General features: G+C 63.4%; 2 protein-coding genes across 5 annotated transcripts; both read left to right on the top strand.

Moving 5' to 3' along the window:
- The first annotated feature begins 586 nt into the window (after positions 1–586).
- Positions 587–15,142, top strand: TFCP2 (transcription factor CP2). Of its 4 annotated transcripts, none has more exons than XM_035571061.1 (15): positions 587–878; positions 3,462–3,613; positions 4,286–4,362; positions 4,592–4,697; positions 4,857–4,963; positions 5,559–5,711; positions 7,831–7,941; positions 8,663–8,751; positions 9,361–9,409; positions 9,916–10,009; positions 10,623–10,713; positions 11,257–11,363; positions 12,506–12,648; positions 13,220–13,271; positions 13,389–15,142. In XM_035571061.1, the coding sequence occupies exons 1-15, from the start codon at positions 757–759 to the stop codon at positions 13,424–13,426; spliced, it is 1,491 nt and encodes a 496-aa protein (XP_035426954.1). In that variant the 5' UTR covers positions 587–756; the 3' UTR covers positions 13,427–15,142. The 4 variants fall into 4 exon arrangements, with proteins under 4 accessions (XP_035426954.1, XP_035426952.1, XP_035426951.1 ...); XM_035571059.2 differs by having other exon boundaries at positions 688–878; positions 9,268–9,409; XM_035571058.2 differs by having other exon boundaries at positions 688–878; positions 9,268–9,439.
- Positions 15,143–15,739: 597 nt separating this feature from the next.
- On the top strand, positions 15,740–25,367 carry CSRNP2 (cysteine and serine rich nuclear protein 2). The gene is made up of 5 exons (XM_035571057.2): positions 15,740–15,750; positions 21,947–22,199; positions 22,596–22,855; positions 23,830–24,126; positions 24,403–25,367. The coding sequence occupies exons 2-5, from the start codon at positions 22,049–22,051 to the stop codon at positions 25,285–25,287; spliced, it is 1,593 nt and encodes a 530-aa protein (XP_035426950.1). The 5' UTR covers positions 15,740–15,750; positions 21,947–22,048; the 3' UTR covers positions 25,288–25,367.
- Positions 25,368–27,586: the final 2,219 nt, after the last annotated feature.

The following is a 27,586-nucleotide window of genomic DNA, read 5'->3' as shown; positions in this document are numbered from 1 at the left end:
TCCTCTCCCGACCAATCACAGCCCCCGCAGCCCCGCGCGGGGCCCACCACTGGCGGCCCCCTCCACGCGTCACCGGGCCGTGCGGGGCTCCTATTGGCTGACGGCGGCCGAGGGGGCGGGGCCGGCTCCCCGCTGGGGCTGGAGCGGGGGGTCCGCGGCGTCGCCGCCTCCATTTTGAGGGGGCCGCGGCCCGGTGCCCTCGGCGGGGCCGGAGCGGGGCCGGGGGCGGGGGGTCCCGGGGGGGGGGGCAGCCCCGCGGAGGGAGCCTCTGGGGCTTGGGGGGGGGGTCCCCGGCGGGTGCAGCCCCTGGGGGGGGGGGGCTCAGCGGGGCTGGGGGTGCAGCCCCTGGGGAGGGGGCCGCGGCCCGGAGGGGTCCGAGGAGGGGGTCCCGGGGGGGTCCGGGGGTCCCGGGGAGGGGGGTGAGGCCGGTGCGGGGCTGTCCCGGGGGGGTCGGGGCTGGCGGAGCCCGCTGGGAGGGGGCTGCAGGGCTCGGGGAGGGTCCGGGGGGTGCAGCCGGTTGGGGGGGGGGGGGGCGTTGAGACCCTGAATTGGGTCTGGGGGTGCCCCAAAGCGGCCCGGGGGGGGGCGGCTCGGAGCACCTGAGGAGGGAGCGGGGCAGCAGCGCAGAGACCCCCGAGAGCCCCCGGGCGGCCCCCGCCGCCTGCCCTGTGCAGAGGGGCGAGGTACCGGGGCTCCCCCCTGCTCGTCCCCCCACCGGGGGGGGGCACACAGCCAGCCTCCCGTGGGGCGAGGATCATGGCCTGGGCGCTGAAGCTGCCGCTGGCGGACGAGGTGATCGAGTCCGGCCTGGTGCAGGACTTCGATGCCAGCCTCTCGGGCATCGGCCAGGAGCTGGGCGCCGGGGCCTACAGCATGAGGTAGGAGGGGTGGGGGGGGGCTGCCCCCACGCTCACCGGGCTCCTGGCACACCCAGGGCAGCGCCCGCCGCCCCCCGGGGCGGTTTTGTGCCATTTTGTGCCCCTCGAGCGAGGTTTGGGAGGCTCGGGGGGGATCCACGCGCCCTGGTGCTGTGCCAGTCTCTGGGGGTGCCCGGCGTGGCGGGGGCGTGGGATGGGGCCGCAGCCGCACCGGGCCCGCCGGGAGCTGGGTTCTGCCCGCCCCGGTTTCGGGCACGGGAAGGCCTGAGCTCGGGGTAGGGCGGGGGGCGGTGGCTGGAGGTGGTTTTGGAGGCCGGGGCACCGGCCGTGGCGCTGCCAGGCGGGTGTTGAGCGCACGGCCTCCCCCAGTCCTCGACTCACAGCTCAGTTGCGGCACCGGTCCTGTGCCTGGTGTGGGGCCGGTTGGCAGAGCCCGTTCCCCCGTTCCCTGGCTTTGTTTTCGTGCCGTAACCGCCCCAGGAGCTTTGCCTTGCCACAAATAATTACCTCCGAGGAGCAGCGGCGGGCGCTTGTCTGTTGGGACCAGCTCTGCCCTGGCTCTGAGCAGAGCCAGGAGCGAAGGAGAGGACCGGGACCCCCGGGGGGTCCTCGTGCGCGGGCGGTGAGCAGGAGCAGGACCCCGCAGTGTTGGACATTGAGACCGAATTGCTCAAGCACGTGGCCCGTGCTCCGGAGGTGGCTTCGTGCTCGCTTGGCAGCTCTGCCCTGCCATCCCCAGCTCTGTTCCTGGTAGTGACGAGGACGCGCCTGCTCGGCGGTGCTGAGAGCTGGACCGGAGGGCTGGGGCCAGGTAGGAGCTTGGGGCGAGCTGGCGTGGAGGTGAAGCTGCAGGAAGCTGTTCTGGTTTTCCGTGCAGCCCAGAGGTGCAGCCAGAAAGAATTCACGTGAATCTTCAGCTGTGCCCCCGACTTCTCTCTGCAAGAGGCTTTCCCGGGACGAGCTGATGCAAGACTTGAGTTTTTTGAGAGTGATGCAGCTGGAAACGTTAGATGTTGGGATTAAAAACAAGGCGCTGGGAGAGAGGAAAGGTGGCGGTGGAAAGGAACTGCTGACTTGGTGCCCTCGTCCAGGGGAAGCAGAGTAGCAGCTCTCCTCTTCCTTCCAGAGACAAGGAGAGGCAGCACCTTCCTGGAGTTATCCCTGACCCCTCTTGGGACGCCAAAACCGTTTGGTTTTATTTAATTGCCGTGCTTGAGGCCCCTCGGGCAGCTAGCTGGCCAAATCGCAGACATGCGGGACCTGAGAGGAGCGCACCCATCCCCTCTCCATCGCAGCAGTGCCATCGGCTGCATTTCAGATCGGTTCCTCCGCTCGGGACCCCGCTGTGAGCACCGGCGGCAGCTTTCCGTCACCCATCGGCTGGGGATGGCGCGGGCAGACCCTCGCACCGCGCTGCCGGAGCCGGCTGAAACCCGACTCTTTTTTTTCCGAGACTTTTGTTGACCTAAGCCGCCCGTAAATAGAGCGCGTACCCCCGGAGGTGAGCGCGCTGACCTTTGTGGCCTGACATCTGACATTTTCCTCCCATCTCTCGTGGCAGCGCCGCGGTGCAGGACGGGGGGGGAACATTTTCGACAGGCGCCCCCATTTCGGAGCCCGGCTGGGGCTCTCCCCATGGAGGAGGCACGCTGCTACCTCGGGGCCGAGCGCTGGTAGGTGGCTGCCGGCGGCACGACGAGGGCTGGACGCCGCTGCTCCTTCACGACGTGCGCTGTGGGGTCGTGCTTCACGCTCCGTAACGCAGCCGAGCTCTTGGTGCTGCTGGTCTGTGCTGGAGCCTGGGGATTTGGGGGAGAAGCGGCGGCTTCGGAGGCGATAACTGGGCACGGAGCGGACGCTTCCACCTGCAGAACTTGGCTGCAGCTCTTCTGCTCCTTCTGTTCCAGGAGCTCCTCTCCCACACCCTGATACGAAGCGCGTAAGCCGAGGCTTTCCCCAAAAGCACGTGGAATTGGCAGGGAGCTGTTGCTGTTGTCCAGGGAGCTGTCCAGAAGCCTCTCACGGAGAAGGAGCAGGGCTTAACTCGGTGGCAGAGCTCAGCACTTCGGTGCCACCCTAAAAAGGGGCTCGGGGGCTCTGCCCCACGCTGGCTCTCCCCATGTGGCTCCCATTCCTGTGCCCGAAAAGCCGAACCACCGCCTTGCAGGGAGCAGGGCACTGGGCTGGTACCTTGAGGGGGAGGACAGGAATTCCTCAGCGTGGTGCTGGAGGCATCCTGCCTTCCTTGCTCTGCCGGTGCGGGCGTGCTGCCGAAGGAGCTGGGCTTTGTCTGCAACGCGGGCTCGCTTGTTGCGTAGGTTTGAAGCAAGAAAAGTGTTAGGGGGGACAACTTGAAAAAGCTGCAGCAAGAGCAGGTGTCAGGGCCTCTCCCCAGATCTCCTTGGCCTGCTTTAATGCCCCTTTGCAGTTGTGCAGAGATGTCACAGCTCGTGTGGTGGTGTTGTTTCTTGGTTTTGGTTTAATTAAAAATCTTAAAGCTCTTCCTCGCAGGAGGATCCCAACACCTACCGCCTCATCCCTGGAGCCAGAGCCGAAATGAATGTCTGACACCTCTCTTTTCAGTGACGTCCTTGCCCTGCCCATCTTCAAACAGGAAGAATCGAGTTTGCCTCCAGAGAACGAGAACAAAATTCTGCCCTTCCAGTACGTGCTGTGTGCGGCCACGTCCCCTGCGGTGAAGCTCCACGACGAAACGCTCACCTACCTCAACCAAGGTGAGGGAACCCCGGGCGCTTGGTTTAAACCCGCCACGTTTTAACCCTAAAGGTCTGCCTTTGGCTATTTCCCACTGGGAGTGGAAAGCACCTCGCTACTAAACCCCACGTTGCTCCTGTTTGAAACCGCCGGCTCCTTCGCCTTGCTGCTGCCCTCAGCTTGCTGTGGCGGTGCGAGCAGCCCGTGGGATTTCACACGAGTAAAATCTGCACGGTGTGAAGTGCAGCTGGAGAACTGGGTGCAGCCAAGCTGTCTGAGCTGCTCCGTGCTGCCAGAGCTGGGCAGGAGTGTGCTGGGGTGCCCTGCAGTGGGCACATCTCGTGCTTTCAAGCTGTAGCCGTCGCTTCTCGGTAGAATCAGGAGGTCAGGGTTGGTGACCGCAGCCAGATGAAGCTGAGTAATCGATTTCTGCCCCGTGCTGGGTCTGCGCGTGGTTGGTAAGGGTTTGCTAGGGAATCCTCCAGCAGAAAGGGAGAGGATTGCCTGTCACTGGAGAGGAGCGTTGGGGGGCGGTGAGATGGTCGTGCTCCTGGGACCCCGCGCTGAAATGTGGCAAGGAGATCGAGTGGCGTGTTTAGCGTGGCAGCAAAAGGTGTCAAAATCCAAGGGAGGGTGGCAGCAAAGGCTTGTACGTGGCGAACAACAAGGAGCCTTCGTCTTCCTTCCCTCAGGGCAGTCGTATGAAATCCGGATGCTGGACAACAGGAAAATTGGGGAGCTGCCAGAGATTAATGGGAAACTGGTGAAGGTAGGTGGAGAGCTTCGGTGCACGGGTCCAGCTGGGGCTGTAGGGAGCAGCACACAAGGTCTTGTCCTGTCAAGGGTCCAGCTGGGCTTTATTTTGTTGCCCTGGCTTCTTCATGAGGCTTCAGGTCCCTCCACTTCCCTCTCTGCTCCTTTGTTTGCACTGGAAAATGTCTTGAGGACCGGGGGGTTTGCTGGGAGAGCCCCAGCCGCTGACAGTTTGTCCCCTCTAGAGCATTTTCCGGGTGGTGTTCCACGACCGGCGCCTGCAGTACACGGAGCATCAGCAGCTGGAGGGCTGGCGGTGGAACAGGCCTGGGGACAGGATCCTGGACATCGGTGAGTCCCCGGGGCAGCACCTTGGGGTCTGCCTCCGAGCCCCCAAAGCTCTGCCACGTTCTGCAGGTGGAGACGCGCACTTGGTCCTTCCGTAGCTTCCCTGTGACTCCCCTGCTTCTCCTCGTAACAAAACCTGGCTCTCTGCGTGCGCTCCTGCAGATATCCCAATGTCCGTGGGCATCATTGATCCCAGAGCGAATCCAACCCAGCTCAACACGGTGGAGTTCTTATGGGATCCTTCCAAGAGGACGTCCGTGTTTATCCAGGTAACGGAAGGGACGGGGGAACTTCCACTTGCAGGGGTTTAGGAAAAAAACTGAAAGTTATCCAAGGGGGAAAAAAAGAGATGATTTTTGACTCAGAGCTCTGAAATAGCAGCCAGATGCCACAGTGGTGGAGGGTATAAACTAAAATGCACCTCGCCTCCTGCCACAAGCAGTGCAAGAGAGCGGCAGCTCGTGGATTGGCAACAGACAAGCTCGGCTGACCACCTACGAGTTGTTTGATTTGCGTGGTGGTTTAGGTCCTGCTGGTTTAGGTGATATGCTCTCCATCTTGCTTAGATGCTTTTGCAAATCTCCCTGGCTGCCTGAAATACCTCCTGGAAGTATTCTGGCCTCGCTGCCCAGAATAAACAGGCTCCAGCGCGCAGAGGCTGGTGCAGCCGAGCTCTCTGCCCTGCTGAGCCGGGGGCTGCTCGTAACATCGAGAGCTTGCAAAACTTGCTGGAAGAATGCGGCTCCACCTCTGCTGCTGCGTCCCCTTAACTCCTTAACGCTCCTGGTTCTGTGCGCTCCCATGCGAGCTCTGCATTTTGCCCTTTACACGACACTGACGGCGGGGCGCCTTGCCTTCCCCCAGGTTCACTGCATCAGCACGGAGTTCACCATGCGGAAGCACGGCGGGGAGAAGGGGGTGCCCTTTCGGGTCCAGATAGACACCTTTAAGGAGAACGAGAACGGGGAGTACACGGAGCACCTGCACTCGGCCAGCTGCCAGATCAAGGTCTTCAAGGTACCTCGGCCCGCTGTGCACCCAGCATCCGCTGTGTCCTGCCCCTCTGGGAGGCGAGCCAGGAGCCGGTCCCAGTCCCTGCCGCAGCTCCAGCGAGCAGCACGGCTGCAGGACCGTGGCCGAGCTTGCAGGCAGTGAAAACCCTCGGTCCTTCTGGTCACTCCTCCTTTCCTGGTCTAGTTCCTGTCCTGGTGGAGCCTGGATGCTGTTGTGGCTCAAAAATTGGAAAGCCAAGAACAGCACACCAGGGAGTAAATGGGTTGTGGTGCTTCTCTGCCAAAGCTCCCACATTCAGCCTTGCGTCTTACCCACCTGGGAGATCCTGCGGGGAGTTTTGATGCCCGTCTGACCTCCTTATCCCATTATTACCAGTTCCTATTGTGGCTGCTGTTGGTTTGTGTGTGCAGCCTCTCCAGGACTTCCGAATCCTTTGCAGGGCACCCAAAGCCACATCTGGCTGTGGCAGCACGTGCCAGCGAGGTGACTGCAGCATCACCCAGGCAATGTGCTGCGGGGCAGCCGTGCCCACTCTGTCTGGGTCGCTGATGTTGTCTCAAAGAGCCTGCCCAGTCCCTGTCCCTTTCCGTGTCCCCGTCCTCCCCCCGACGCCACGCAGCCTCTGTGGCCGTGCTTCCTCTGCCCTGGTCCCCCCAGGGGCGCTTGGCTCGCCGCAGGTCGGCTGCCTGGCTGGGAGCCTGCGCCGCTCCGCAGTTTTATCGTGAAGTTGCTGTAGGATGTCGGGCAGCGTGCCCTGCTGCTGTTGACTTGGTTTCTTTCCCCTTCTCTCTCTCCTGCCCGCTTGCGTTATAAAATTTTGAAAGCGGGGGGGGTGTGTGTGATTTGTTAGGGCTTGTTTGATCTCTGGCTCGTGTCTGGATGTAAATAGCCTACGAGGATGGCTGCGGAGCTGTGAGCTGAGAGGATAAGGCTGGCTGCAGACGAGCACCCTGAGGATAGTGGCATCGCAAGCATCTGGCGCTGGGTTTCTACTGAGCTTCAGCGCTCTGCGCCAGGGATGTGTTTTGGGGGTGGCTTTTATTTTCTTTGGCTCTGACAACCTTGCCTCGGGGAAACCCAGAGCTGTAGCTGGAGTGCCCACGAGTGAAGCTGCAGCCTCAGGGCGCAGCCTCCCTGCTGGGGATGGTCTCAGTGGCACCTGCGGGAGCAAAACCATAAATTGCAGCCGCTGCCCGTTGCCGTTTGAAAAGGTCCCTCTGGAACGCAGCTGTACCTGTCCCACCGGCCATCTCCCAACGCTGCCCCGCGCCAGGCCACCGGAGCGCAGGGACCCTCGACCTCCGCAGCGTTCGCCTGCCCGAGCCCTTGGCAGAGGCTCCCGGTATTGCCCTGATCCCCTGGGGCTGTGACTGTTGGGGCAGCAGGCTCGGGGTGGTGCCTGTGGGCCCGTCCCTGCAGGGTGCCCTCTGGTTAGGGCTGATGCTCTTTGGGCTCCCGCCCCGTTCTTCCCTTTCTCCCCTCTGCCCCTCAAATTGGGAGCGTATCTGCTTTGAGAAGAGCTCCCTCGGTGTCGATGTCTCGTCTGTGCTCGTCCGTGGCTGGAGCACGGATCCTTCCTAGCTTCCAGTAGCCGCAACGTTGACCACAGAGGCTGGAAAGATAACAGCGGCCGTTCGATTTCCGTGGCTGCAGCAGGCTGGCTGAGCTGCAGCCGAGCAGCACCTCCTCACCCAGCTTGGAGCTGGCTGGGAGCTTGTTCAGGTCTCCTCTCTGCTGTCTAGAGGAGGACGATGCCTCACGCCGTGCTGGATTGCTGCTGTTAGGATGTTGCCGGTCGTTGTTTGAAGGGAATTGCTGTAGGGTCCTGCAGAGGGGAGCGCCGGGACGGTTTGGTGGTTATAACGCCTCTCTTGCTGCCATCCCCAAGGCTTTGAGCGCATTATAAAGGCAGCAAGCAAAACCTTTCCTAGGCCTGGCTATAAGAAAGTAGATGTCTTTTCGAGGTCACGGCAAAGCCGAGCTCGTAACCCAGCTCTCTGTGTTGTGGTGCAGTACGTGCCACCGAAATGGCAGAGAGCAGGAGGACGAGTCACCTCCTCAGGCTGTCGCGGTTCTCCCTCTGTCCCGCACCGCTGATCTAACACCGATATCTCCTCCCCAGCCCAAGGGAGCTGATCGGAAGCAGAAGACCGACCGGGAAAAGATGGAGAAGCGAACGCCCCACGAGAAGGAGAAGTACCAGCCCTCCTACGAGACCACGATACTCACCGAGGTGGGGCGCGTCCTCGTGCGGGGCGGGGACGTTGTTTGAGCGAAGCCTGAGTTGCCCTGGCCGCGAGGAGCTGGCTGCTCTGCTCTGAGGTGTTTGCCTCAGTTGTTTGTGGCTGCAAGGCAAAAGCCAGATAAATATTCTAGGCAGAGGAGGTAATTTTTAGCAGGCCTGAAAAAGGGCTCTTGTGCCTCGAAAGTCGGTGGTTTTTCCCCCGAATAACGAAAGATGCTCCCTCTGCCTGCAAGCTTTGTTTTGCCCGCGTGGCAATCGGCCACGTAGGTCATGAGTGAGCCGAAAACCTCCCTCGTTTCCTCCCTTTGCTTGGGAGGTGTCAGTCTGTGAAACCCTGGTAGTCTGAGCTCTTAAACGCCCTGGGGAGGGAGCCCTCGTCCTACCCCAGGTGATTCGTGCTCCGTGGAGGTGCTGAGGCTGGCGGTGCTGCACGTGTCAGTCAGCCCAGCGACACAGATCACTTAGAGTCTGATCTCCCTGCACTTGAATTTGGGGGCTTTTGGCTTTTTGAGATGAAGGATTGTTTAGTCAGAGGCTTGTGCCTGTCTGCGGTGGGTTAGCAGGGCTCCTTTTAATCCCCGACTTTATTCTTTAATTCTCTTTCGTCGCCAGTTGCCAGCCAGCAAATGGCCGTTAACGTGCGCTGAGCGGAGCGGACGCGTGGGCTTGTCCAAAGCCACCTGTGACCCTTCTGGCTTTTCCTTTCCAGTGTTCTCCCTGGCCAGAGATAACGTACGTCAATAACGCACCGTCCCCTGGCTTCAACAGCTCCCACAGCAGCTTTTCCATTGGAGAAGGGTGAGTCTGGAGGGGAGGCTGCCTCGCTGTCGACTCCTGGCTCACCGGAGAGGTCGATGCACCCCAGCTGGCAGCACAAGGAAGAAGCGCCCGGTGCCAGGGCGCAAGGAGGCGGAAGCAGCCCGCAAAGAGGCAGCATCAGGGTGGAAAAAAAGAAACGAAAGCCCTCGGAGCTGAGCGCTGTTGCCTTTCCTTGCTCCCAGAAAGCTCGGCTCTTGCACGAGAAGCGTGTGCGCGTTCGATCAGCAGCCCCTTGCGTTCGGCTTCCAGCCTGCTTCGCTCTGCCTTCCCCCATCGCGTTACTGCTCTTACCTGAGCTGTTTGTGCTTGCAAAGTGTTTCAGTACAACAGTGATGGTGCTGACTGCTCTTACCTGAGCCGTTTGTGCTTGCAAAGTGTCTCGCTGCAGCAGTGATGGTGCTGCTGCCATCGCGGGGCTGCCCGCAAGCAGTGGTGCCCCCGTGCTTCCGCGGTGTCGGAGCGGCACCGATACCAACCGGGCGCTGTGCTTTGCAGGGCGGTGTTGTTGCCTGCGGGCATCCCGTGCCAGGAAGGGAAGGGCAGTGCTAACCACGTGTTGTGCTCTGTCTGGCTCTTTCCCCCATCTAGAAATGGCTCTCCAAACCACCAGCCCGAGCCACCCCCTCCGATCGCAGATGTAAGTCACACTTCAGAGCTTGTGCTTGTGGTAAGGATGGGACACGGGTTGCGAAAGGGGCTTTGCTGTGATCGAGTGGTGGTGGGCTCGTGGGTGGCTGTGCTGCAGTTTGCCTGGGAAGAGACTGCTGTAGTTTAACGTCTTTGGGGAGTTATAACTTCATTTTGACTCCTGTTTGGAAAGAAGAGGTGACAGAGTGAAAAATGTCCAGTACGGCAAGGCAGAGCTGGGAGCAAGCTGCTTGGAGCTCGCTGTGACCTCTGCTGATCAGTTTATCTTTGCTGATGCTTTCCCCGTTGCTTCCTTCCTCCCCCTCTGTCCCTCTGAAGCCTTTTAAACCAAAACCCATCCAGGCTGCAGCCTTTGTTGTGTGTGCGCAGTGAGCCCAGCCCAGTCTGTTCTCGATGTAAGATTACAGACACCAAACCAGCTGGCCTGTGCTCGTTCCTCGGTGGAAACATTCGTGTCACCTCTGAGGCTGTGACTCTTCTTTTCCTGCCTTGCAGAACCTCTTGCCCACGAGCACCCCCCAGGAGGCCCAGCAGTGGCTGCACCGGAATCGCTTCTCCACTTTTTCTCGGCTTTTCCGAAACTTCTCAGGTAGGTTCCAGTGGCCCCTCTGTGTCCGTGCCGTTGCTCTGCTTCCTTCTGCTCCCCAGGCTGTCTTTCTGTCCCCCCTTGCAAATTCAGCTGTTTGAAAATCTCGTGTCTTTGTAATGCAATAAAGCTTGGCTACCTGAAAGCTGTCGGCTTCGTTTCTCACCTCGCTCTCAACTGACAAAACACTGGGGATGGTGGTGGCTTCTCTTCCAAAAGCTCGCAGCACCTTCTAGTCTTAAAACAAGCTGGGAAATGCTGATGTGGAGCGCTGTGTGTAAAGGACTGCTCATATTTATTTTCCTCTCATTCCCTGGCAGTGCGGTCTCCGTTATCCAGGGTCACCAAGGCACTGGGTAGCAAGCTGTAAGAGGAAAAAGGCTGATAATGCCGGCCGTGGGGTCGTACCAAAGCACATTCTTGCAAAAACAGTCTGGAAAAACATGCAAATGTCCTTCTGGGGGAAGCGGGGGGAGGTTGTCAGCAGAGGGCTGAAGGCTTTGGGATGGGGTGAGCTCTGCAGGGGGAGCTGGCACGACCATGCGGTCCAGGACCCCCACCCTAGGAGCTCTGGGCTGCTTTTGTGACTCTCTCTCCTCTTGATGTCAAATTGCAGGTGCAGATTTACTGAAGCTGACCAGAGAAGATGTTATCCAGATCTGTGGCCCTGCAGATGGCATCAGGCTCTTCAATGCGTTGAAAGGACGGTAGGTTGTCTGCTCTAAAAGCTGATCGTGCGTGGCAGGGAAGCGTGTTTGGTGTTAGCCCGTCTGCTTGGGACTTGCTGTTACAGAGGACAGAGTTTCATTAACCTCTGTGAACCCCTTTCAGTTTAATTTGACAGCTTGGCCAGCAGAGTAACTGCTCCAGGGACAATTTAGGGGAAGAAAATCCATGTGGGCAAGGAGCATTGGAAATGATTTTCCTCTTGGAAGGGAGAGAGGGAAGGATTTGGTCGGTGGCAGGGGATGCAGCCACAGCCCAGGAGGTGCTGCCTGTGCCGTGCTCCTTTCCTCTGCCCGCTGATGGTTATTCAGTGGAATAACCTTCCTGTAAAGGGAATGCTGCTTTATACCTGTCTCTGGGACCCTTTTTGGAACCCGCGATGCCCCTTCCACGTTGCTTCGAGGTGAATTCCGTAACCTGCTCTGTTGTTTCTGAGGACACTGGGGAGAGAAGGTTGCTGGCTGAGTGCCAGGGTCCTCGGGCAGTCCTGCGGGCGCTGCGCTCACTCGCTGCTCTGTCCGTAGGATGGTGCGGCCCCGACTGACCATCTACGTGTGCCAGGAGTCCCAGCAGCTCAGGGACCTGCAGCAGAAGCACGAGGACGGGGACACCGTCACCAGCACGTTCTTCGGTAAGGGCTTTATGGCATCGCTGCGGACACGCGCGCCTGGGTGGTGGCGAGGAGGAGGAAGCAGCAGCAGGGCTCGGCAGGCAGAAACGCAGGAGCAGTGGGGCTGATCCCCAGTGCTGATCCCCAGGCTGCTGTCCCTGGGGCTTTGAGCCCCCATCGAGCATCCCCCAGCAAACAGCCAGGGCTGTCGATACCTTACCGGAACACGCTGAGTCTGCGTAGCAGCTCTAAGAGGGTTTGTGGCTTTGGCTTTCAGCTGCTGTGCCTCGTTTTGGCTGCTTTCTCATCTCCTCCCTGCAAGGAGGCAGAGAGTTCCCTTGCAAGCTAATGCAGGCTCTGTGTGTGACCCAGGGTGCTGTGCACGCTCTCCGTTGATCAGGGTGGCACAGGATTGCCGGGAGCGCTCTTTTACTTGCCCCAGTCCTACCCAGCTGATTTTTTTTTTTTTTTTTCCCTTGCTGACCAAATGGGTGGCTGCAGACTGACTGTTGGCGTGCTGCCTGCTCTGAGCCGGCAAATGATAGCTCTTGCGAGAACCCAGCCTTGCCCAGACAACAATGAGTGACCTACATTTGTGGAGCAGCCAGGCGCCGGTTTATCCACCTCTGTGATTGGAGCAGCAAGCGCAAAAGCAAGCGGCGTGGCCTCTCCTCGCCCTGCTCCTGTCTGGGTCCTCTCGCATCCCCCCGGGACCCGCTGCAGGAGTGGGAGAACGAGGGGGCTCAGGGGTGGCTTTTCTACCCTGCTGCTACTGCAAAGCGTACCAGGAATGGTACAAAGTGCTGCTCAGCTGGTGGTAATCAAAAGAGAAGCTTTTAGGGGCGAGGACTGCGTGAATGCAGATCAAGCGTTGACGATGGCCGGGTTTTGTAGCTGGGGGCACGCTGCAGCCACGTAGTCAAAGCAGACACCAGAGACCAGCTGCAGTCGCGCGACGATTTAGGAGCTTGGGCTTGGAAAGCTGATAGAGCAGGCAGCCCACTGCTGAAAGGGTGCACGGCCCTTCCCGGGGGGCTGGGCTGTTTCTGCTTGCGGTGCTGCTCTGCACACCAGCACCCCAGGTGAGCGTGCTGGTCTCTGCATCCGTGGTGCAGACACTGAGGCTGCTCTCTGCCTTGCTACAACGCCGCTTCTCCTTGCAGTGTACCACGCCATTTATCTGGAGGAGCTGACGGCGGTGGAACTGACGGAGAAGCTGGCCCAGCTGTTCAGCATCTCCTCGCAGCAGATCAGCCAGATTTACAAGCAAGGCCCGACGGGGATACACGTGCTGATCAGCGACGAGGTAACCGCCTCGCAGTGCTCCTTATTCCCTACCTCTTGTGCTGGGTTGCCTCGGCTGGTTTGTGTCTGATGCTGCCCGAGCCGCCTGCGCAGGTCTTTGGGAAGGGCCCTGCTCCGATGCCTCTGGTTTCTGAGGGCTTGGAGTCAGTTGGTGAAGCCCGCAGAGCCAGGGATTTTAGCACTGGGGACGTTGCTCTGCTGCTGGCTCTGATCACTTGGAGTCGTGGGGTTTGGTGCGGTGAGCAGCGCTCCCTGAGCACCGCGGGTTGGGCGCGCGCCCTCCTGCGCGCTCGGCTGTGCTCCGGCTGTGCTGTGAGAGCAGGGAGGGGAGCTGCTGCAGGAGGACTTTGCTTCCAGACCTGCATCTCAGAATACAGTCGGTTCACTTGGCTTGCTGGTTCGGATCTTCAGCGTTGGGGAGCTGGATGAAGGAATAAATATTTATGGCTGGTGCATCTCCTACCTCCCAGAGCACTGAGCTCCTGAGCAAGCAGCTTCCAGCCCTTTCTGTGAAACACTTCCCGTGTTTAAATACAGCTACAGACTGAGCTGCTTGTCTTGGCTTCTTTCAGATGATTCAGAACTTCCAAGACGAATCCTGTTTTGTTCTGGACACCATGAAAGGTGTGTAAGTGCCCGGGTTTTGTGTACTTCCTGGGGAGCTCTTGTGTCAGATCCGCTGTATCCAGGGGATCCCTTTGCTCTTACGAGTGTCTCATAAGCTTTTTTCTTCCTTTGCAGCTGAAACCAATGATAGCTACCACATCATCTTAAAATAGAAGGGGACGGGATAAGAGACACCTATGATCCTTTTGTCACGCATGAAGACCCCTCACTTCCAGCACAAGGACACGAGCAGAGATCTGGATGCTCCTGGGCACCCTCTCAGCCCCCGAGCTGTTGGTTTCTCGGCTGCCTTTCTGGCAGGGGACCGCCTTGCTCTTACAGCCTGCGAGCTGCCAGTGATGGAAACGTGCTGCTTGGTCGCTGGAGCTGCGAGGCTGAAGTCACCAGGCTGCGCTCTCCTCTAGCTCTCAGTAGAAATTTGTCATTGGGACCTAAGATTGTGAAGGCTTTTCTCTGGCAAGCGTGCTCTGCTTTTCTGAGAGGCACCAGATCCCGTGACGCTCACAGACTGGCAAGAAAACATGAATTGAAGTGGTCCAGCACACCCAGCTGGCCCTCCGGCACGTGCTGAGCTGAGCAGGTCTCAAACATGCTATGCGCTGTGCTGGTGGAGCGGTAGGCTAGGGCTGGGAGGGATTTTCTTAAAGATTTTGTTAAGCTTTCATTTCATATTACAACGCATCTGTTAGACAAAGGTGGTGACTTCTTTTTTCTCCTCTCCACCCACCCTGGAAACGGTGTGGTTGTGGTGCCATCCTTCCCTCGCAGGTATAAGGCTGTCAGGAACTCTCTCTACAGATTTAATTCACGTGGACGTGTAAAGCTGGAGCAAAATGTGGAGTGAAGCAAAGCTGGATAAAGAAATCGCTAACTAGCTCGGTCTGTGGGATTCCTTTCTGCATGTTTTAGGGGTCTCAAGGGAAAGGGAGAAAGACTTGGATACCTTTATTGAACACTGGGGTGATCTCTATGTGCTGCCCTGTTTTCTGCCCCTGCACTTCCCTGCCCAGCCTCTGCAGCTGACCCTGCGTTGGTGTAGTCCTGCGTGCACTGAGGAGGAGTTAGACAAGCTCAGGGGACCTGATGGGGACAAAAGTGCCTGTGTGGAGCTTTCCAGGACAGCAGCTGCACCTCTGGAGCGAAGGGTCTGCTGTGTGCTGCGATGATGGATCCCGTTCCCCGGCTGCGAGATGCCCTGGGTGGCACCTACCTGCCTCTTACCCCCGTGGGACTGCACTACCAGAGCGTGGTTTTGGCGAAAAAAAGTATCTCGGGGGAAAAATACAGCGTAAAGCAGACCTCTTGCTTTAAATCAGGCTTCAGCAACGTCCAGAACAAGGCAGATCCTGGAACAGGCCCGGGGGAGAACGGAGGCACTGGTGTGCACGACAATCCCGAGTCCCCTCCCTGCTGCTGAAGTTTGTAAGCTGCAGTGTTTGTAAGCCATAAACGATTCTGTTCCCAACCTGCTGGGCTGGCTCCTGGAAGCCGTCTTCTCCTTGGAAATGGAAATCAAACCCCTGAGCACGCCCCGGAGCGGGCGGGGGGAGAAAGCTGGCACTGGCCTCGCGCAAGGGGCCCCGGCACCTCCCGGCTCCCTTCTCAGCGCCCAGGGCAGGACCTGGGGCAGCAGCTCTGCAAAACTCCCGCTCCCCAGGGCCCCCAAAACCGCGGGGCAGCATCAGGGTAGGAAGGAGCCCGGGGGGCTGGGGTAAAAACGCCTTTTCTCCGTGGTTTAGTTCATCCTGGGTGGGGGCTGGTGCCTATTTTAACCCTGTTTGTTTGTTTTTTCCTGTTAGTATGCACCAAGTGTAATGGATGTGTATGGCAGCGATGCAGGCTCGGTAAACTTTTTGTATGGATGCTTCTGGGTGTGTGCGGCTTCTTTTAATTAATTAAATTTAATTACGCTGGTTTTTTGGGGGCGGTCGTGCAGGGCGGCTGCAGGAGGCAATGGCTGGAAACAAGGAGGGGACGAAGCGCGTGGCGTGGGGGGGGGGAAGGAAGAGAGTTTTTAATCAAGGAGCACTTGATTAAAAGTGCCCTGAGCTTCTAATTAGTTAATAACTCGGGTAATCCTTAACGTGAGGGGGCAGCTGGCGCAACCCTGCCGGCCAGGCCCGGCGCCCACTTCCGCACTACATCTCCCATCGCCCCCCGCGGCCGCCCTTTCCCGGCTCCCTTCACGCCGTCGGACTCGCTTTCCCGACGCGCCCCGCGGCGGGCGCGGCGGGGGCGGGGGCGGGGCCGTCACGTGACGCGGGGTATATTAGGGGCGGCGCGGGGCCGGCGGCCCCATTGTTGTCGGCGAGCGGCGGCGGGGCGGGTCCGCGCGGCCGCAGCCCCAGCGCCGAGCCGCCCCGGGGGCCGCCCCCGCCCCGCCGGCCCCGCCCCGCCGCCGGACCCTGGCCTCGGGGCCCCCTCCCCCCGGGCCCCCCTCCGCAAGGCCCCGCCGCCGCCTCGCCCCGGGGAGCCGGTGAGTGGGGGGGCGGGGGGGGCGGCAGGCGGTGGACCCTATGGGACTGGGCCTGTGGGGAGGGGGCTGCGGATGGGGGGGTGAGGGGGGGGCTGTAGGGGATGGGGGGGTCTGCAGCTGGGGGCCTGTAGGGGATGGGGGGGGGCTATAGGGGATGGGGGGCTCTGCAGCTGGGGGCCTGCAGGGAATGAGGGGGGGGGTCTGCAACTGGAGCCCTATAGGGGTTGGGGGAGGCCTGTAGGGGATGGGGGGGGTCTATAGGGGATGGGGGGGGGCTCTGCAGCTGGGGGCCTATAGGGGATGGGGGGGGGCTCTGCAGTTGGGGGCCTATAGGGGATGGGGGTGGTCTATAGGGGATGGGGGGGGCTCTGCAGCTGGGGGCCTATAGGGGATGAGGGGGGCTCTGCAGCTGGGGGTCTGCAGGGGGTGAGGGGGGGTCTGCAGCTGAGGCTCTATAGGGGATGGGGGAGCTATAGGGGACGTGGGGGGCTCTGCAGCCTTTGGCCTCTAGGAGATGGGGGTCCCTTGCAGCTGGGATCGTCCCTTTGCTGTCTGGGGGGTCCGTAAGGGATGTGTGTTTAGGGGGGCTGTAGGGGATGGGGGGGCCCTTATAGCTGGGGGGGCTGTGAGGAGCGTAGGGTCTCACGCTTATGGAGGACGTGGGGTGGTGCTGGGCGCCCCATAGGGCGCGAGGCCGAGGGTGCCCTTGGCACTGGGCTGTGGGGTGGGGGGGTCGTGGCCGTCACCCCTCTGAGAGTTGGGGCACCAGGGGAGGGGCGGCCGGCCCTGGGCTTTTGGGGAGCCCCCCCCAGGAGGACCCCGAGCAGTGGGGCTGCAGTCACGGGCACGAAGGAGCCGGGACGGGGGCACGGAGGAGACCCCGGGCAAGGAGCTGCCGGGGTGGCTTGGGGCTGGGGACAGCTCGGGGGGGTCCTCGGGGACAGCTCGGGGGGTCCTCAGTGTTCACTGCGAGCCCCCCAGGGAAGGCGCTGATGGCCCCATGGTGGTGTGGGGACAATTCTGGGGGGCTGAGGCATCCGGCGGCCTCCGCCCAGCCCAGCCCAGCCCCCTCTGCCTCCTGCGGGGGGACGGGGGCTGCCTAAGGCCCCTCGGTGCCCGGGTGCCCACCGGGTTCCTCCCCGGCCATTGCTGCGAGGCGGCCCCGGCCCTCCATGGGGTTTTGGGAGGAGCTGTGAGGGCAGGGCACGGCGTGCTCCTCGCGCTCCTCCTCGCAGCGTGCCGGCCTTCGGCCTCCCTCGGAGCGCCTTGCGGTGCCCTCGGCCTCGAGGTCTTCGGGGCGAGACCTCACGGGGTGGGCCCAGCCTCGGCGGCTCAGCGTGAGCACCGGGCAAGGGCCCCGCGTTGCTTTTCGGGGCCAGCCTTTTCCATCCTGCCCATCTCACCGCCCCGAGGAGGCCCGGCGGCGGCGTGGGAAGCTCAGCCTGGCCGCGGCGTGCCCGGAGACGCGATGTTGGGGCCCTTGCGCTAGGCCGACCTGGGCCCGTCGCTGCTAATTTTGATGCTCGTTGCGTAAGGCGCTGGTGGTGCCGCTGCCGGGGGAGCCGTAGCCCGGATTGATGCGTTGGCTCCGCTCGCGGCGCAGGAGAGAAACCGAACCGTGGTGTGGGGGCGAAGGCGAGGCCGGCCGTTCGCTCCGGCCCGGCCCCGTTGGTGGCAGGAGCGCTGAGCCCCGACCCGGGGGCTTCCCCAGAGCGCAGCACCCTCCGAAACGGGGACGGCTCGGGGCGAAGCGGGTCCCTAAGTCTCTGGGCCGACGACCGAACCCTTTGGGAAGCCTCTGCCGAGCGGTTCGCAAACAAGCGGAGCGGCGACCGCTGAACTCGTCGCGTTTGCAAAGTGGCTGCCCCGTGGGGGACGGGCCCGCCGCGGTGGAGGTGGTTTCGTCTCTCCTCTGTGGATCCCAGCTTCGGCCCTGGGGCAGCGTCTGGACTCGGCGAGGTCCCGGACCCTTGTGCCGGGGTCAATTCTGCGGAGCTTGTCGGGCGTCAGCGCCTTCCGTGCTCAATTAGCCCCCTTCGGGCAGGCGGTGCCGCGCTCTGCCCGCCGAGCCGTGCCCTTTCCCAGGGGCCGGGCCCAAGGCCGAGCCGTCCCGGGGGTGCTCCGCAGGGCTTGGGGAGGGAGCGCAGCGCCTCGGCCGCTTTCGGAGGAGCTGCAGAGTGGGGACCAGGGTTTTTTTGGTTTTTTTTTTTGCTCTCCCTTGGCCGCAAGCAGCCGCTCCGCAGGCTGGGCGCGTTGGGTGCTCGTCCGCGCATCCCGGGGAGTCGTGAAGGGCGTCCGCTGCGTGCCAGCGCCGAGCTGCGGGGCTGTTCGGCCGGCATCCGTCTGTCCGAGCCGCCGGCGTCCGTCTGTCCGAGCCACCGGTGTCCGTCTGTCCGAGCCCCCGGCGCGCTCTGCAGCTTCCTCCGGGGCCGGCATCGCGCTGCGGCGGCTCTGCGGCGCTGCAGCCGCGTCATCCCCGGCAGCGCCGCTCCTGCTGCAGCGCGGCGAGCGCCGGCCGAGCCCCTGCGGGGTGGGTTTCAAGCCGGGGGAGCAGGAGCCCGGCCGTCGGCGGAGACCTTTTCCCTCTGAAATCGCTGCCCCTTGTCTCGGGTGGAAGGGAGATCGCCGAAATCTCTCCCCTGCCGGTTCTGCCTCGCGCTGCAGTGCTGCCTTCGCAGGGGATGCTGAGCTCGGCGCTGCAGCGGAATAAAATGGGCTCCTTGGGGTTGTTTTCCTCTCTCCCTGGCTTTATCCTGCCCGCCGTGCTGCGGCCTTAAACATTAACAGCGGCGGGGTCGAGGTGCTTCTCCTGGGGCGCGGGGAGGCTCGACGGCTGCGCGTTGCCCTCTGCTCGTGCGGGGCTGCCGCCGATGCCCGTGTGCGCGCGCCCCCAGTGACCCCAGTTCAGCCGGGGCCGCTTTTTCCACTGGTGTCGATAAACCGGGGGGGGGGGGTCTCCCCGCTGCTCGCCCCCCTCCGTCCTCTTCCCACAGCCCCCTGCGGGCGTCTCCATCCCTCCCTCCCTCTTCTCTTCCATCTGCTGAAACAATCGGCCTTTGCTGCCTCGCTGCCGGCCGAGGAGCTGCTCTCTGGCGTGGGATTAGTGGGCAGAGGGGTGGACGGACGGACAGACGGATGGATGGACAGACGGATGGACAGACGGATGGACGGATGGACAGACGGACGGATGGACGCTGGCGTTTCTCCGAGTGGTGCTGGGCTTTGTGCAGGCTCAGCCCCGGCCGCGCTGCGGGGAGCGGGAGGGCTCCTTCCCACACCCATAGATCAGCAAAGGTCATCTTCCTTCCAGGCTGGAATTTGGGGTTATTCCGTGTGGGTTGGGTGTTCGACGCCTCTTGACATCAAAAAAAACAAACAAAAAAAAAAACAAACCTGGGAGCCTTCGCAGGCTTTGGCCTCTTGCTCTTTTCAGGCCACTTAACCCAACCCGGCCTCCTCCCAAAACCCAGCGCCGGCGCCGCTGCGCCCGAAGGGGCTGCTCCCGCTCCAGCCTTGCGAGGTGCTGGGCTCGAATTTCTGCTTCGCCCCCCCAGCCCTGCCGCTTCGGGGGCGTCCGTGGAGGGTGTCCGCAGGCGGAGCCCCCGAGGGTCCCCATGGGCACCGCTCGCTCCCGCTGCCTGGGATAGAACTGCGCACGGGCTGCGGGGATTTCTGTGCGGAGAGCGCCTGAGACGTGGCCAACGTCCTCCAGGCTCCTGCCGTGCGCCACAACGAGCCTGAGCCGTCCCCGGCCGTGGGAGGAACCCACGTGCAGGCGGAGGGAGGAAAACCGAAGCAGGCAGCCAGGAGGATGCAGAGCAGGGCCGGGACTGCCCCAGTGTCACCAAGGCGGCGACGGCAGCCCCAGCCCGAGCACGGCTGCACGCCAGCAGCTCGGCTTTTTGGCTCCGTCATTAGCGCCTCGTGGTCACCCCGGCTCGTTAACCAAATGGGGGTGCTTGCCCTGAGCCCTCGGCTGCTTCCCTGGGCCCTGCGAGCGCCTCTGCCCGCGGTCGCGTCAGATTTTGGGGCCTCGTGGCCGGAGCAGTGCCCCGGAGCACCCGTCGCCCTGCCGGCCCCGCCGCCCTCCTCGCTTGTACAAAGCCCTCCCTGCTCCCGCTCCCAAGGGCAATTCCAGCGACTGCTGACATGGAAAAATTAATATTTTTAGTTTAGCTCCTTTCGGCATGGTTTAATAACGGAAAGAAGGGGAATTGGTGTCGTGTGATGGCTTCCCGCGGAGCTCAGCATGGAAACCTCTGGCCGGCGTGCGAGGGAAGTTTCTCCTTTCTCCGTTCCAGTCGAATTCCCTCCTCGAGGCTTTACCTCCTGCCCAAAACCGAAGGAAGCCTGCAGGGAATGGCAGGGAGGAGGGGATGCCACCACGTCCCCCCCGCAACGCCCGGGTCAGGGTCCCGGTCCCCCCCTTGCGGGCTGTGAACGGCTCCGTTACGCATCCGGCGCCTTTGTGCCCCTCGCATCCGTGCCCGGGACGTTTTCACGAGTGCACTTCCTATTTCGGAAGGGTAACTTGAGCCAGCGGACGGACGGAGCCCACGTCCCGCTGCGGGCATCGTGCGGGGGCTGCTGCCGCCCCCATCCCGGGGAAAGGATGGAGAGCTAGGGAGCCTCGAGCAGGGAGGGATCGGCGTCAGCATCCTGGCCCAGCCCCAGGGAAACGAGGAGGCTCGTGGGGTGTTCCTCCTTCATCCACCCCTGCTGGTGTCGGGGATTGCAGGGACAGCAGGAACGTCCCCGCGTGCTCACCAGCGAGCTCCTTCCCAAAAGGAAGCCGAGGGGGGGTGCGTGGCCACCAGCTCCAGGGGCAAAATTGCCCCCGAAAACGGGACGCGGGGATGAGAAAGCACCAAGGCCAGGGGGCCGGTTTGGAAAGGGACGCGGTGGCACGAGGGACACGGTGACACGAGGGACGTGGTGCTGGTTCCTTGGGGCAGGGGTGCTCGAGCAGCTGTTTTCTGCCCTCACTTTACTTTTGGGGCCCGTCCCTGTCCGCATGCAGGCACAGCGCAGTTAGATCAGCACCACGCTGCTTCCAGAGCTGCTCCTTTCCCCTCTCCAGCACCACAGTTAACCACAACCCAATTCCCCTAAAAAAAAAAAAGCTGATTTTAAGCCTGGGCTCAGCTGAGTGGGGGCAGATCGTGGCGCTCTGGGGCGCGGACACCGGCGAGCCCCTCGCGGCTTTCCGCCAGCGCTGCCTTTTTGGGGCAGAAAACGGCCGCTGGCGGCTCCTCCGCAGCACTGAGGGTGCTGGGGGCTCCTCGGGGCGCATCCACGTCTCCGGTGGACGGACGGACGGACAGACGGACAGACGCTGCCGGCGGTCTCCCGGAGCCGTTTGTTCCGTTGCCATGAGAACCGGCGCTGCCGCACAGAGGGACGGGGACGGAGCCGCCCGCGTCCACGGCAGCCTCGGCTCTGCCTCCCCCCCGCGGGGGCTCCCCGAAATCCCCCCCTTGCCCAGCGCTTCCAGGCTTCCCAGCGAGATCCGCCGGCTCCACGTCCCTCCAGCCCCTCGCGTGGGGCCGGCGGCGGGGGACGATGCGCCGGGAGCAGCTCGGGCTGTAGATTTTGGAGATGCAGAGACCGACGGCCTCCCCAGCAGAGGTGGCTTTGCTCAGTCCCCGGCGCGTTGCTCGGATGCTCCTGGGTGCTACAAACCAGGGGTCTCCCTTTGATGGGGGGTTACAAATCGGTCTGAGTCCGGCTTTCGGCCACTCTGCGGCTAGTGGGAAGCGCTGCGGTTGTTTAAATGCGAATTAAATGTGTTAAATGCGAATTAAATGTGGGCAGGAGGAGCTCGCCTCTGCTCCTGGGCCCTCCCTAGATCCAGGCTGGGTTCCTCTGGCCCGTGGGTCCCTGCCACCTCCTTGCCAGGCTCTGTCCCGAGGGCTCTGCCTGAAAATCGGTCGTTTTTTAACAGCTCTCGGGGCCTCTGAGCTGGGTCCCGTGGGTCTTGCAGCTCTCCTGGCTGGAGGGGGGAAGCTTCGGGGTGCCCCAGGTGCTGCTTTGCTTATCCACAAGCGCTGCCGGGGCACCACAGCTCTGCACTCCTGAGAGCAGGGCGGTGGTGGGGCTGGGGACCATCACCCTCCCCGGGCTGCGGGTGCTCCGGTGAGGAGCAAGGGATCGGGCTCGGTCCCTGGGTGCTGACTTTCTTTCCCCGTGCCTGCAGGTCCACGGCGAGCCCGCCGGCAGCTGGGGCTGGCGCTGGGGAGCCGGTGGCAGGTCCCCCCCCGCCCGCTGCGCGCCCGCTCTCCATGCGAGCCGCGGCCAAATGGATGCGATTGCGAGCGGCGGCCTCAAGAGGAAGTTCGAGGATGCGGACGTGGGCTCCCCGGCCTCCAACTCGGACGATGAAATCTCCAACAGCGACAGCGCCGACAGCTGCGACAGCGTCAACCCCTCCAGCTCCACCGGCTTCATACGTGAGTGGCCCGGGACGGGGACGGTCCCTGGCGGTGCCGCTGTGCCACCTCGGCTCCCCCCACGCTCATCCCTTGCCAACTGGCGAGTGTCCGTCCCCGAGCCTTTATTCCTCCCGCTCCTTTCCCAGCCCCTACCAAAACATTCGGCTGTCTGAACGGGGTGAGAGCTTTGCGAGGGGAGCTGAATTAATGGGATTTGTCTACGTGGCAGCAGCAGCCCGGGTGGGCACAGCCAAGTCGCCGCGAGCCAGCCCAGGGCTGCTGGCACGAGCGAGGCGCCCTCCACGCGGCGGGGGGCGCGGAGACGCCGCTCTCCGGGGGTGGGAGGCCGCCGCGGGGCCGCCGAGCGGGCTTTCTTTCTGCTCCAACCCCCCCTTGGGCTCGCCCTCCCCGCAGCCACCTCCATCCTGAAGAGGCAGAAGCAGCTGCGCAGGAAGAATGTGCGCTTCGACCAGGTGACGGTGTACTACTTCGCCCGGCGCCAGGGCTTCACCAGCGTGCCCAGCCAGGGCGGCAGCTCCCTGGGCATGGCGCAGCGCCACAACTCGGTGCGCCGCTACACGCTCTGCGAGTTCGCGCAGGAGCAGGAGGTGAACCACCGGGAGATCCTGCGGGAGCACCTCAAGGAGGAGAAGCTTCACGCCAAGAAAATGAAGGTACGGCCGGCAGCTGCCCCCGGGCTTCGGCAAAGGGAGCGCACGGGGAGGGGGGATCCGGGCTGCTGTTCCGTGCTGATTTGGGGTAGTTTAGCTCTGTTCTGTGCCTTTTTTTTTTATTGTTTTTTTGCTTCCTCTTCTCTCCTGTCACCTCTTCTTTCTGTTGCTGCTGCTCTTACTGCCCGGTTGCTCCGTCGCTCCCCCCTTCCCTCCTGGAGAGCCCGGACAAACCTCTCCGGGTCTGTGCCGGTGGAAATTCCAGTCTGGGAGGCGGCCGAGCCAAGGGAGGATCCGGGTCCGGGTGGCTCTGCCTGCTCCCCAACCCGTCCCCAATTACAGGCGCAGGGTGCGCACCCTTGGGCGTTGCCTCGGGGCCGGGCTTCGTTAGCGCGGATGCTGTCAGCGAAGCCAGCCTTTAATCAGGCTGCTGCTGCCATGACAACGCGCTTGGCAGAGGGACGCAGGCCCAGCCGGCCGCCTCGGGTTTTACCATTTTTTTCTTAGCACGGGTTTTTCCGCCGGCTCCGCGCGCTGCCGGTGGAGCCACGGGGGCCGGAGGGGCTGGCGACGGCCCCTGGGTCCGGCTGCATCTCCCCGGGGAGCAGCGGGGCCGCGCGTCCTCGGTGCCAGGGTTTGGGGGCCAAGAACAGGACGGACCCCAGCAGGGAGGCGAAGTTTCGTCCCCAAACCCCTCCTCTCCCAGGGCCCGGGTATTTTTAGGAAGCGGCGACCTCCTTTTGTCATGCTCCTTGCAGGGAGGAGGGAAGGCGGCGGAGCCTCTGCTCTGAACTCCTTCATATTTTTTTTCCTGTAAACCGCTGTGCGGGACCAGGGGGCTGGGGATGGGCCTGGGCTCGATCCTTCCCGCTGGCTCTGCCCTGAGGTGCGCAGTCGGGGTCGGCGCTGCCCCCCAGGGGACCCGCAGCCCCCCCAGCATCGCTGCCAGGTCTCAGCGCTGTCCCCCCGCCCCACAGCTCACCAAGAACGGCACGGTGGAGTCCGAGGAGGCGGAGGGGCTGACGCTGGAGGACGTCTCAGACGACGACATCGACGTGGAGAACGTGGAGGTGGATGACTACTTCTTCCTGCAGCCCCTGCCCACCAAGCGGCGCCGGGCACTGCTCCGCGCCTCCGGCGTGCACCGCATCGACGCCGAGGAGAAGCAGGAGCTGCGGGCCATCCGCCTGTCACGGGAGGAGTGCGGCTGCGACTGCCGCCTCTACTGCGACCCCGAGGCCTGCGCCTGCAGCCAGGCGGGCATCAAATGCCAGGTGAGTCGGGGTGGGAGCTGCCAGTGCCCAGCCTTCGGCCTGCCTGCGGTGCCGGGCCCTCCGTGAGACGTGGAGGGCTGAGAAGGGACTGGAGGCGATGGGTGTGCAGCCCCGGCCTTGTTTTGGGGACCCCTTGCAGGGAAAACCCTCCCAGGGGTCAAGCCCCTGTTGTGGGATGGCGTTTGGGTGCTGGTGGGGCTGGTTCAGGAGGCAGAAATCGACGTCACGCGTGCTCCCGGCGCCGCCGTCCTCAGCTGCGGCATCTCCCTCTCGCAGGTGGACCGCATGTCCTTCCCCTGCGGCTGCTCGCGGGACGGCTGCGGGAACATGGCCGGCCGCATCGAATTCAACCCCATCCGGGTGCGGACTCACTACCTCCACACCATCATGAAGCTGGAGCTGGAGAACAAGCGCCAGGGAGCCCGGCCCGCCGAGGAGGAGGCGGCGGCAGCGGCGGCGGTGGCAGCAGCACAGGGCTCCGGCAGCGCCTGGCCGGGGACGCAGCCGCCGGAGACGCAGGACTTCCAGGAGTTCATGGCGGAGAACGAGACGGCCGTCATGCACCTGCAGACGGCAGAGGAGCTGGAGAGGCTGAAGGCCGAGGAAGACTCGAGCAGCAGCTCCGGCGTGGAGAGCTTGGGCGTCTGCATCCTGGAGGAGCCCCTGGCTGTGCCGGAGGGTTTGTGCCCCGGCCTCGCCGCCCCCATCCTCATCCAAGCCCAGCTGCCGCCGGGATCCTCCGTCCTCTGCTTTGCCGACGGCACCGAGCAGGCGGCGGCGGGCAACCAGCCCTACCTGAACGGTGGCCCGGTGGTCTACTACCAGGTGGAGCAGCGCACCGTGCTGGGCACCAAGGGCGAGAGCGGCCCCGAGGAGCTGGAGGTGCCCCCGACGTACCCGAGCGAGAAGGACCTGAGCGTCATCTCCGTCCCCGTGGCGTCGCTGGTGACTTGCGGCCGAGCCACCGCTGCTCCAAGCAAGGGAGAAGCGGCAAAAGCCCCGGCTCCGGAGGCTGCAGCCGCTGGTGAGGGCTGCCGTGCGGCGCCCGCCGCTCCCTCCTGCACAAACTCTCCGTCCCCTGCACCGGAGCAAGCCCCGGAGCGAGCGCGGGAGCTGCCCGACGCCGAGGAGCGCGCGCTGGGAGCCGCCCTGCCCGTCTGAGCAGCCGCGGGCGCCCCTTCCTCTATTTATTGACGATTATTTGACGGACCAGCAGCGGCCACGCGAGGTTATTTAATTGCGGGGGGGGGAGGGGAGCGGGGCTGCTTTGTACAGGTGATTTTAAACGAGCGCAGGCGGGTGCTGCTCGGAGGCGGCTCCTTGTGCTTGGCGCTGGGCGCGCTCCCCGGGACCACGCCGCGTGGCCGCGTCTCGGAGCAGTAGACTCGAGGCCTCCGTGCTCGGCTGCTTTCAGGTGGCCGCGGCCCCGCTGCTCGCCCTCCTCTCGCCGCCAGCCCAGCAGGGACGGTTTCGGGGCTCGGCCACCGCCCGCGGCCGCTCGGTTGCCGTCCACATGCGAACGCAGCCTCCTGCTTCTCCCCGTCCTCCGCCTCTGCAGCTGCCCTGCTGCAGCGCCCACCTGGGCACCTTCTCCCCTTGTCTTTTAAACAGAAGACGACCTTTTTAGTTTTTTTTTTTTTTTTTTTTAATGTGTTGAATGTTTACCGGGCTGTGCCGCAGCCTAGCATCTCTCCAGCTGCCGCACCAGCCCCTCCTGTCCGGCACTGCCCCGTTGCACCCGGGCAGACATCGGGCGGGCAGGGACGGAGCGGTGAAGACCCCGCGCTGGTGGGAGAGGTCCCTAACCTCCCTTTAGCTGCACAACAGGGGGGGAAGACGGCCCACGAACTCTCCTGGAAGGTTTTTTTTGCTCATCACCTCATTGCTTTTAACGACACCCGGCTCCGTGCCGCGGGGGCAGCGCGGCGGGAGGAGAGCCCCGTCCGGCCACCACGTCCGTCCGTCCGTCCGCCCCCGCCAGCCTGCAGGAGGGGCAGAGGCGAGCGCGTCCGCTTTGCCCCCTCGCCGGGCGGTGAAAGCACTTTGCAGCCCCCCGGGGGTTTGTTCCCCAGCGCTGCTCCTTCGAGCTCCTCACACCAACCCCGCGGGGCCGAGGGGAGTTTGGCCACGCTGCACGCGGAGGGGCAGGACCCAGCGAGCAGCAGAGCTCCCCTGCCCTTCTGCAGCGGTTTCCATCCCCCCCCCCCCCCAGTGGGACAACGCCATCCGAGCTGGGGACGGGAGCTCAGCGCTGCTCCAGCCCCAGCCACGCCTCGAGCACCCCCTGCCCGAGGGCGCAGACGGACTCCAGCTGAGCAAACCTCGCAGGGAGACCGCAGCGAGGGGGAGGAGAGGGGCACACGGAACCCCCCCGGGAGTCCCCGACTGCCGTGCCGGAGCGGAGGAGAAGGTGCCGAGCTCCGAAGCTGTTCCTGAAGCCTTTCCCCGCTGCCCACGAGCTTCCTCCTGCCGCCGGAGGATGGAAACCCAATACAGCCCTGGGCTGCTGCCGCCCTCTCATTTCCTTTGCAAACGCTGCTGCTGGCAGGAGCCCCCCCCCCCCCCCCCCCCACTCCAAAGGGACGTTTGTGCCCCCCAACCTCCCCCCCCCCCCCCCAGCCCTGGGGAGCAGGGAGAGCGGACTGGGACAAACTGTGTTCTGCACAAGTGCTTTAATTGTTCGGGCTTCGTTTTGTTTCACGGCTCTTCTCCTGCTTCTGCTTGGTGGCCGCTCGCTGGGGTCTGGGGGGGGTTGGGGGGGCCTCCGAGCTGCTCCCACCCCCGCCAGTGGCAGGCTGGGACCTTTTGGTGCCCCTCCGAGCGGCTGCAGCGGGGCCTCGGGTGGCACACAGCAGCTCCGCGGGCGGCTTCGTGTGCCCAGGGCCGTCCCCGTTCTCCGCAGGCTCGCACAGAGCCCGGGAGGTGCAGCTTGGGGGGGGGGGGGGCAGACCCTGGTGACTGGGGTGAGGGGGGGGGGGGGGGCTCCAGCTTTGGGGCTCGGTGCCTCCTGCCCCAGCGCGCTCCCTCCTGCCTTACCGGCACGGCCGGGACCCAAGGGCTACGTCCCGGCTCGGGCTCTGGGAGGAACGACGCCTTACCCGGAGCCGTGCCCCCCCCCCCCCCCCCCCCCCGCCCTCTGTCTGGGGGGGCTGCCGTGCCCCCGCCGTGCCAGCCCCGTTCCCTGGCCAGCGAGGGCACGGGGCGGGCGTCCTCCTGTGCAAAACTCTGAGCTGCCAAGCCAGAGCAAACGGTGACACTTGAATAGGATTAAATCTTTGGCGATTTTTTTTTGGGGGGGGGGGGTCGGGGGGGTGTTTCCTTGGTTTTTCCTTTCGTTTAAATGACTTCAGCGCTCCCCAGCTCAGACTCCGCAGCCACAACCGCCGCCGGGTCAGGCAGCGAGGCCGGGCTGCGCGCGGGCCCCGAGGGCAGGACGCCCGATGGGCTGGGCTGGGCGCGC

The sequence above is a fragment of the Cygnus atratus genome, chromosome 29, assembly GCF_013377495.2.
Source record: "Cygnus atratus isolate AKBS03 ecotype Queensland, Australia chromosome 29, CAtr_DNAZoo_HiC_assembly, whole genome shotgun sequence".
In the NCBI taxonomy this organism is placed as follows: domain Eukaryota; kingdom Metazoa; phylum Chordata; class Aves; order Anseriformes; family Anatidae; genus Cygnus; species Cygnus atratus.
This window is presented reverse-complemented; position numbering and strand designations above follow the sequence as displayed.

What these genes read in the sequence shown, in the direction of transcription:
- CSRNP2 (XM_035571057.2), top strand. Translation starts at nt 22,049, where the DNA reads ATGGATGCGATTGCGAGCGGCGGCCTCAAGAGGAAGTTCGAGGATGCG. An exon ending in TTCACGCCAAGAAAATGAAG is followed by an intron (nt 22,856 to 23,829) that starts GTACGGCCGGCA and finishes CCCGCCCCACAG; the next exon opens with CTCACCAAGAACGGCACGGT. An exon ending in AGGCGGGCATCAAATGCCAG is followed by an intron (nt 24,127 to 24,402) that starts GTGAGTCGGGGT and finishes TCCCTCTCGCAG; the next exon opens with GTGGACCGCATGTCCTTCCC.
- TFCP2 (XM_035571058.2), top strand. Translation starts at nt 757, where the DNA reads ATGGCCTGGGCGCTGAAGCTGCCGCTGGCGGACGAGGTGATCGAGTCC. An exon ending in GCCGGGGCCTACAGCATGAG is followed by an intron (nt 879 to 3,461) that starts GTAGGAGGGGTG and finishes CTCTCTTTTCAG; the next exon opens with TGACGTCCTTGCCCTGCCCA. An exon ending in TTCAATGCGTTGAAAGGACG is followed by an intron (nt 10,714 to 11,256) that starts GTAGGTTGTCTG and finishes CTCTGTCCGTAG; the next exon opens with GATGGTGCGGCCCCGACTGA.